Below are 10,342 nucleotides of genomic sequence, written 5' to 3'. Positions count from 1 at the left end.
GTAACTATGTAACTATTACCTTATATAGGAGTTTAGCCATATTCAGACGCATAGCAAAAGAAACAACAGTAATAATTATTAAGACTCGTATGCATCCGGCACTTATCCAACTACTCATACTCAAAAGGTAGATACTTAGTGCTGTATTACCCAGCTCAGTAGAGTGGGATACGACGAGACTCACCTCACTTCCAGGACCGATCAATACGTTAGCGAACGCTGAGTGGATCCAGACACTAATAGTGTACACACTCGCCCCGTGAACCTACAGTGAACACAGATGCCCAAGTGAACAAAGCCGCACCAGTCACACAGCCGCCTATGCTGCGACTAGGTCCTTTTAGATACACAGCGTCTCAGATGGAAGCCGGAAAATGGTTCATGGGAGGGGTGAGCAGGGGAGCGTCTGACTCACCACAGCTGACATCAATCCCAGGCATGGTGGCCTCATACTACCTCTGGAGCCTATGATCCTGAAGGCCTAGCACGGTGCACCCTAGGTGGCAGCTGCGTCAGTGACTGGTAGTCTCCTCCAAAACAGTGCGGCTGTGTCCGTGTTCCCCCTCTAAGCAGAACCGATGCCTTACCTTCTCCCCATGCTCCGGTCACAGCCGGGTAACTTCTGCTGGACTTGCTAGTATATCCGATGCAGACTCCCGCCAAAACAGCACTGTACATGTGGGTAAGCGTTGTCATGACTCGGCGGGGCATTGTTGGAGCTACTCTTTCTAAGGTATGTGTAAGACGCTTTTTAGAAAGATCACTCAAGAAAAAGACTATAAAAATAAAATAAGAAAGCTTATAGCTGCTAAAAACCAGAAGCCCTCTTGACCATGGACTGGCTCCTGCCACACCAAACAAAAAACTGATTTTCCTGAGCCAGGTGGTGGGGATATATGGACGGGCCCACTGCATGCTGGGAGGCCAAAGGCTTTGACCATTTGGTGCAAATCCACTGTCGCATCATCATATCCCAATGTTATCCTGTGGATAACCTGTGGACCCTGCAGGAGAAAAAACTGTTACAGCAGCTGGGAGAGTTACATGAAATGAGGAGCTGGTGCAGCTGGAGGAAATCACAGGAACTATACAGCAGCTGCAGCAAATAAAGAGTCAAAAGTTATCATAATGCTGCTTCCATGGACCTGTCTGAGGCTGGCCAGGATGCTGATGCAAAGGAGATCCAAGCTGGTGGTGAAGGAAACCTGCAGAGTTCCAGCTTAGATGTCGAAAGCTGTGGAGGTGGCTCTCTAGGAGAAGGTAGATCTGATGGTGGGTGACAAAGTGCCAGATGTGGAAGCTTCTAGGTAAACATTGTGGATCTGGTGGTGGCTGTGGTCTCTCAGGGTCTGGTCTAGGATTGGCCATCAACTATTGATGATCAGGAATCATTGATGGTTTATACCTGATGATAACTAGTTTTACCATCAAAGGCAGAGAGCCAGGTAGTTACCCGCCATCGATAGTAGCTGTGAAGATACTGGGTTCCAAATCACTCAGGCACAGTGGTAAATTAAAAACCAACAGTGGTTTATTGAACAGAACGGGCTATAAACAGCTCAGCACACCTCTGTAATCCAATTCCACATGACAATTCCCACCACAAACTCCTGACAGAACATCACTACTTAGTCAAGGAGCATAGAATCTCTTTCAGCTCTCTGGTTAGCGCTACTTATACACCCAGAAGCTTCATATTACATGGGGTGTGTGTGTGACTTCTTTGTCTAAGGATCTTACAGCATTGGAATACAATATATTCTAATTAAGGTGATTACATCAGCCAGAGAGCAACCATGTCTGGTCAGCTCACTGTTGGACAATAGGGAGTAAATAAGAAGGGACAATGGTACCTTATATGACTCACCCTTTGAGTGTCCATTGTGGTGGTAGTAAACAATAGAAAACTAGGTCTAACTTGAATACATTATCTAAAGTTGTAACAGATAACGTAACACAATTGCATATATTAATATTAAGGTTGATTTAAACACAATATTGGGTGAGCAGTAATGGACATGTTATGTAGAATGAGGAAACAGATGAATTGAATGTATAGGGATATGGGGATAAAAAGTACATATCTGACATGAGAAATGAGGCATAGCTATATTGTCACAGACCTCTCATTTCCTCACAGTAGCCATGGGCCAGATGTTATTTCCCATCATTTACAGACTTCTGCCGCTGCACCGAGATGCTAGTCTGTCAGCCAGTAGCCCTGCTCCGCTCCGGCTCTTACATATAGTGTGCTGTACCGGCTGGGAATAGGATGCCCCATCCACCTCACTGATGTGACAGGCTCAGATGTCAGTCATGCAGCCCCACTGCTCCCACTCTCTTCGTACTCATACATACATGCCTTTCTGGGAGTGTCTCGTCCTGGTTGTCAGTGAGACAGTATCTCTGGCACAGCTGTGTAATCATGATGTGAGTGTGTGTGCTGAGTAGTGAGTACTGCTAGCAGCAAGCCTCACAGCTTAACTGCAGTATAGCAGTGTGGTGGGGGTGGAGGGGAGAAGGGGGTTGCTACACCAATGAGTCAAGGAATGGAGTAGTCGGATGGGACTCACACAGCAGGTGGTGAAAAGCTTAAAAAGGAGGAGTGGTTGGAAGAGGAAGGAACAAGTAAGCTCAGAAGGGATTAGTAAGGACTCTCAAAGGAAATTGGAGTGGGATCCCACAGGTACCAAACTGGGTTAAGAGCAGCTTTTAGGAAGGAAATAGGTGAGCCAGACCCTGTGGTTGTCCCTTCTTTACCTCATGCAGGGTGGATCTTTGGACTCTCCACTTCCTGGGGAGTCTGGGTTCTTCTTGGCCACTGCAAAAGAAAAGAATTACCAGCACTGGCTGATCATGTATGATTAATAGGTACTATACATCCGAAAGGATTAGTGAATTAAAAACCACATTTATTCCACATGTAAAAACACATTCAAAAATTTTTTAAAAATAAAATTGAGAAATAAATGATTAAAGGTTTGAATATGCCACAATATGCCTGAGTTGATGATTTAGATGCCACATCAACGGCTAATGACACTCAGAGAGGACCAATGTCACTGGAAATGTCCATCACTAGCAGTTCATGTGGACATCTAAATCATCAACTCAGGCATATTGTGGCATATTCTTATTTTTAATCATTTATTTCTCAATGTTATTTATTTTTTGTTTTTTGTGTGTGTTTTTACATGTGGAATAACTGGTTTTTAATTCACTAAGCCTTTCGGATGTATAGTACCTATGAATCATACATGATCAGCCAGCGCTGGTAATTCTTTTCTTTTGCTGTATATTTATCCACCAGGGGATTTACCACCCCTCTTACCAGCTGCTATTGACAGCGCTCCCCCCCTCTCTTCTTGGCAACTACCTGGTGGTTCTGTGGTCATCTCAGGCCATGAACCTCCCAGATAAACATGAAATGGTCATGGAGATGGTCCTGGGCTCTGTGAAGTAGGTGGAACAAGCAAAGTTGTGTCCCTTCTGAAAGGGCAATGGTGGACATTGTGAATGGTGAAGGGAAGGTTTTTGTCGACAAAGAGGGTTATGCCATATATAGCAGAAGCACGTGGACACTGTCTTGTCCGACCAAGCTTGATTTATGGGCTTTGTCATTTTTTTAAGCAGGATAAAGGCTGATTTTTTTATTTCTGCAGTAGACTAGAATAAGCCCAGACAGTCCACTTCCATGATACCACCGGAATATGACGGACAGTGACCACCGTGCCATCACTTACCTGTATGCTTACACGAAACAGAATGATGGAACACTTACACGGTTTCTTTACATCTTCTGGGGTCCACTCCGAGATTAGACATTATGGCGTAATTACTCAGACGGGAATATAAAACAGAATAAAAATAAAAGATTTAATGCAATAATTAGATGCAATCAAAAGCTTTTATTATGAAATCATACAGAGGAGTATCCGCACCATATAGATGTAACATACAACAAACCACCGCAGATGGAACCCGGGTGACTCTAATGCACATGATAATGTACAGGGTATATACGGATAGGATCTTGTATCAGAAAACACTCAGCACTCCTGATCAAGATGAGTGTCTGCAACAAGTTAGGCAAACTAGAAGTGAAAACACGTTCCAATGGCCGCCATATTGTCGTGCAGCAATACAGATTGTGGAAACTGGTATTAGACATTCACATTTACACAAAGCACAAGATACAAAATAAACAGCAGAAAAAAGACCTAAGCATTTGGGATGTATTATTTAGGAACTAAATATACAGACGGGTCCTCCGTTATCTTGGCTGGCTGAGGCGTTAGTCGCGATCAGGCATACGCAGCGTACCTGGGCGCAAGGAGGCGCGCCTAGTCGTAGGAAGGCACACTGAGCGTTTGGCGTTACCTTTGAGTGTAATACCTAAGATCATCCACCAGATGTCGCTTTTTTAAATCACCAATGCGCAAGCGTGTGGTCTCCATTAAAATACAATACTGAACTACAGCGTAAGAACTACTTTACTGGTGCGTCTCATTACGCTACATTATGTCATAAAGTCTATAACAGTATATACAGTACAGGTGCAAATAGTACAGCATATACAGATGCAAATGAACGTGTTACAGATACAGTATGGTCTATTGATGTTAGGGATATGCGAGTGTCCAAATCCCGTAGTATTAAGTATAATGGGGAGAGATAAAAGCACCTCCCTAAGTTTCTGGATGCCAAATCCCTGTGTGTATAGTTTATACAGACGCAAATGAACGTGTTAAAACACTTGTGTATGCAGACACAACTAATGTGTGAAAGGAATAATGTAGCTCATTGACTTTACAGTATGTACAGTGCACAAAATGAGTGTCCGAGTCCCCTAACGGCATAAACAAACACCAATGGGAAGGAATCGCTCTTTGCAGTACTTTTACACATGAACTTGAGAATCTTCCATGCAGTGCTGTGGGCTAGCGATGAAGGCTCCGGTCTGCCACGCTGAGTACCGGTTCGATTCCCAAAGTGTCAATTTTTTTTGTGTTCCAGTGACATTCACTTTATTATTTTTTCTGTGTAATCCATTGTAAAACATTCAACAGAAGGGTGCACACAGGTTTCACACAAATCGGGGTAAATCTGCAGGAGTGACTCATTCACTACCTAAAATACACAGCGGTAATGAGCACGTATAGACATACCAGTAAATATAAATTAGTGTATTCTGACGCAACTAACTGTTCGAGCAACACAGTACTGTAGATCGTCGGCGTTAGAGAATCTGTGTTGTGAGAATCTGTGTTGTACATTATAAGATGTTCGTGCTAATTAGTACTCTAATAGAAAAAACTGTACAGAGATACTAAGGACAGTGATTTGGCATCCAGGAACTTAGGGAGAAGCTTTTATTTCTCTCCATTATACATAGAAAGATTAAACTTGCCACTCTACGTTACAAGCTGTTCGTGCTATTTAGTACACTACTAGTGTACTAAATAGCACGAACCCCATCACAACAGTTGCCCAGATCAAGAACACTCTCCAGGAGATAGGTGTATATGTGTCAAAGTCAACAATCAAGAGAAGACTTCACAAGAGTGAATATAGAGGGTTCACCACAAGATGTAAACCATTGGTGAGCAATAAAACAGGAAGACCAGATTAGAGTTTGCAAACAACATCTAAAAAAGCCTTTACAGTTCTGGAACAACATCCTATGGACAGATGAGACAAATATCAACTTGTACCAGAGTGATGGGAAGAAAAGAGTATGGAGAAGGAAAGGAACTGCTCATGATCCAAAACATACCAGCTCATCAGTGAAGCATGGTGGTGGTAGTGTCATGGCGTGGGCATGTATGGATGCCAATGGAACTGGTTTCCTTGTATTTATTGATAATGTGACTGCTGATAAAAGCAGCAGGATGAATGCTGAAGTGTTTTGGGCAATTTTATCTGCTCATATTCAGTCAAATGCTTCGGAACTCACTGGAAGGCGCTTCACAGTGCAGATCGACAATGACCCGATGCATACTGCGAAAGCAACCAAAGCGTTTAAGGCAAATAAGTGGAATGTTATGCAATGGCCAAGTCAATCACCTGACCTGAATCCGATTGAGCATGCATTTTACTTGATGAAGACAAAACGGAAGAGAAAATGCACCAAGAACAAGCAGGATCTGAAGACATTTGCAGTAGAGGCCTGGCATAGCATCACCAGGGATGAAACCCAGCGTCTGGTGATGTCTATGCTTTCCAGACTTCAAGCTGTAACTGACAAAAGGATTTGCAACAAAGTATTAAAAAGTAAAAGTTTGATTTAGGATTCTGGAAACAAAGGAAGAAACAAGAGAGCGACTATGGTGTAGTATTTTTCAATCAGTTTTGTCTAGTGATGAGCGGATTCGGTTTTACTCGGATCTCAAAACAGAATCTTATTGGCTATACAAAACACATGACATCTGTAAGCCAATAAGATGCCGTTTTGAGAACAGAGTAAAACCGAATCCGCTCATCACTAGTTTTGTCACACGCAAGAATATTATAGCGTACGGATTACGGCTTGACACATGGCGTATCAATCCCCCATTCTTTAGTCCAGGTTACTACTGGGATCTAAATGCTGCTAGGAGACACAAAGAATCGCTATATAGCGTAGTATATTTCCATATGTGGGATTAAATTCAGTTACCACAAAATTTATATGCGTACCAGATAAATAAATATTTGCATATCAGTATGGATATTGTATCCAGGTCTTCATCTAGGAGATGGTAATCAGATCGCCTTGGAAAATATGTCAAAGCTCAATTCACGAAACACTGATCCGGGCTGCGACCACATTAAGTAGTAAAGTACTTTTTGTTGAACTGGACGAGCGCACTGATCTGATTTACAATATTTGATTTAGGATTGTTTAGTTTGTACCATTACTTTTGGTCCCTTAAAAAGTGGGAGGCACATATAAAAACCATTTTAATTCCTACACAGTTCACCTGATTTTGATGTATATACCCTCAAATTAAAGTGGAAAATCTGCAGGTAAAGCACATCTTGTTTGTTTAATTTCAAATCCATTGTGATGGTGTATAGAGCCCAAAATATGAGAATTGTGTCGATGTCCCAATATATATGGACCAGACTGTATATTGCATGAAGCATAGGAGATAGGATTGACCCTTGAGGAACATTGCATGACAGTGATAATTATACTCCAGAAGATTTAAATGGGTTTGTGCTTGGGTAATGTCTAATATGTTCAACAAGAGCGGATTTATTTCTCTCACAGCATGAAAATGGCTTCTCACCTGTGAAATCGCTGATGTTTAACAAGAACTGATTTCTGTGCAAAACATTTCCCACACTCAGAACAGGAATACGGCTTCTCACCTGTGTGACTTCTCTGATGTCTAACAAGAACTGATTTAGATGAAAAACATTTCCCACACTCAGAACAGGTATATGGCTTCTCACCTGTGTGACTTCTCTTATGTGTAACAAGGGCTGATTTCTGTGTGAAACATTTCCCACACTCAGAACAGGAAAATGGCTTCTCATCTGTGTGACTACTCTGATGTGTAACAAGATTTGATTTCGCTGCAAAACATTTTCCACACTCAGAACATGGAAATGGCTTCTCACCAGTGTGACTTCTCTGATGTGTAACAAGATCTGATTTCTGTGCAAAACATTTCATACACTCAGAACAGGAATACGGCTTCTCACCTGTGTGACTTCTCTGATGTCTAACAAGTTGTGATTTCCGAGTATAACATTTTGAGCACTCAGAACAGGAATACGGCTTCTCACCTGTGTGACTTCTCTGATGTGTAACAAGACCTGATTTCTGTGCAAAACATTTCATACACTCAGAACAGGAATACGGCTTTTCACCTGTGTGACTTCTCTGATGTCTAACAAGTTGTGATTTCCGAGTATAACATTTTGAGCACTCAGAACAGGAATACGGCTTTTCACCTGTGTGACTTCTCTGATGTGTAACAAGATTTGATTTATTTGTAAAAAAATTCCCACACTCAGAACATGGAAATAGCTTCTCACCAGTGTGACTTCTCTGATGTGTAACAAGATCTGATTTCTGTGCAAAACATTTCATACACTCAGAACAGGAATACGGCTTCTCACCTGTGTGACTTCTCTGATGTGTAACAAGATTTGATTTATATGTAAAACATTTCCCACACTCAGAACATGGAAATGGCCTCTCACCTGCCTTAGCTGGCTGATGAGTAATACGGTTTGTGTTCTGTGTAAAACATTTGGCATCTGTAGAACAGGGAAACTCTGTATCTACTCTCAGAGCTGTAATAGATGCACCAATATCAGAGTGATCAGGAGAACATTTCCCAGGATCAGGGTGATCAGCTGATAGAGCTGGATGTATAATTGGGGTAATGGGATTATCTCCTGGAGAATCCTGTCTACTGTCATTATCTGTTATTTCACAATCCAGGGATAACATTAGATGTACTTCTGAGATATTCCTGCTTGTGGGTCCATCTGCTGGAAATAAAATACATTAATATATAAAATGAGCAGACAAGACCCAGGATGTAACAGGATACAATATATAAATTCTATAACTGCCATTTTTTTTAACCTGTAATCAGTGCTTTTATGTTTATTAAAAAAACAAAAAAGCTAGGATGCTTAGACTGGAGCTTGATCAACACTGAAGGCTCAAGTGGGATTACTAGAGGTGACGTGGGCGCTCATGTGGGATTACTAGAGGTGACGTGGGCGCTTATGTGGGATTACTAGAGGTGACGTGGGCGCTCATGTGGGATTACTAGAGGTGACGTGGGCGCTCAAGTGGGATTACTAGAGGTGACGTGGGCGCTCAAGTGGGATTACTAGAGGTGACGTGGGCGCTCATGTGGGATTACTAGAGGTGACGTGGGCGCTCATGTGGGATTACTAGAGGTGACGTGGGCGCTCATGTGGGATTACTAGAGGTGACGTGGGCGCTCATGTGGGATTACTAGAGGTGACGTGGGCGCTCATGTGGGATTACTAGAGGTGACGTGGGCGCTCATGTGGGATTACTAGAGGTGACGTGGGCGCTCATGTGGGATTACTAGAGGTGACATGGACGCTCATGTGGGATTACTAGAGGTGACATGGACGCTCATGTGGGATTACTAGGAGGTGACACGGACGCTCATGGGGGATTATTAGAGGTGACACGGACGCTCATGTGGGATTACTAGAGGTGACACGGACGCTCATGTGGGATTACTAGAGGTGACACGGACGCTCATGTGGGATTACTAGAGGTGACACGGACGCTCATGTGGGATTACTAGAGGAGACACGGACGCTCATGTGGGATTACTAGAGGTGACACAGATGCTCATGTGGGATTACTAGAGGTGACACGGATGCTCATGTGGGATTACTAGAGGTGACACGGACACTCATGTGGGATTACTAGAGGTGACACGGACGCTCATGTGGGATTACTAGGAGGTGACATGGACACTCATGGGGGATTATTAGAGGTGACATGGACGCTCATTTGGGATTACTAGAGGTGACATGGACGCTCATGTGGGATAACTAGAGGTGACACGGGCACTCATGTGGGATTACTAGGAGGTGACACGGACGCTCATGGGGGATTATTAGAGGTGACATGGACGCTCATTTGGGATTACTAGAGGTGACGTGGACGCTCATGTGGGATTACTAGAGGTGACGTGGGCGCTCATGTGGGATTACTAGAGGTGACGTGGGCGCTCATGTGGGATTACTAGAGGTGACGTGGGCGCTCATGTGGGATTACTAGAGGTGACGTGGGCGCTCATGTGTGATTACTAGAGGTGACATGGATGCTCATGTGGGATTACTAGAGGTGACATGGACGCTCATGTAGGATTACTAGGTGACATGGACATTGCTATAATAAAACACCAAAGAAGAGAAAATGCTGTCCTGTTTGCGCACTAATAAATAATATATAACCTTTATTAAGTACAGTAAAGTATGTAAGATAAATCGTTGAAATATTAAACACAAAGTTAAGTGCATAAAGAGCTGAATAAAGTAATAAAAAACCATTGGGTTTTAATTGGGTGTTCAAACAAGAACTGTGGGGGTAGTTCAGCTGGCGCTAAGCTGCTCAGATGCAATAGGTTTCAGAATAAATGTCACCACATTTAGATCGAAAAACACAAACCAGAAATTTGAAACACTGTCATACACCACAAGCGCTAAAGTAAGATATCGCCATAACGTTCCTTTTTAGATCGGAAGATAGGTTCTATTCTTCTGAGTTGGATCTTCAATTTAGTTCAATACAATATGGAGTTCTCGAGTATTGATATCATAAAAGACAAAATGGCAAGAACAAACC

At 42.8% G+C, this 10,342-nt stretch overlaps 1 protein-coding gene across 2 annotated transcripts in view; it reads right to left on the bottom strand.

The window, feature by feature from the left end:
* Nucleotides 1-3,888: 3,888 nt before the first annotated feature.
* Nucleotides 3,889-10,342, bottom strand: part of LOC134983696 (zinc finger protein ZFP2-like) — a 41,069-nt gene continuing 34,615 nt past the window's right edge. Inside the window, exon 6 of one of the 2 annotated variants that reach the window (XM_063949351.1) lies at nucleotides 3,889-8,490. In XM_063949351.1, the coding sequence (XP_063805421.1) occupies nucleotides 7,271-8,490 (1,220 nt within the window). In that variant the 3' untranslated portion in view covers nucleotides 3,889-7,270. The remainder of the gene's footprint in view (nucleotides 8,491-10,342) is intronic. The other variant, XM_063949352.1, reaches the window with a different exon arrangement.

The sequence above is a fragment of the Pseudophryne corroboree genome (assembly GCF_028390025.1).
Source record: "Pseudophryne corroboree isolate aPseCor3 chromosome 3 unlocalized genomic scaffold, aPseCor3.hap2 SUPER_3_unloc_21, whole genome shotgun sequence".
NCBI classification, from domain to species: domain Eukaryota; kingdom Metazoa; phylum Chordata; class Amphibia; order Anura; family Myobatrachidae; genus Pseudophryne; species Pseudophryne corroboree.
The sequence above is the reverse complement of the archived record's forward strand: the minus strand, read 5'-3'. Positions and strand labels throughout refer to the sequence as shown.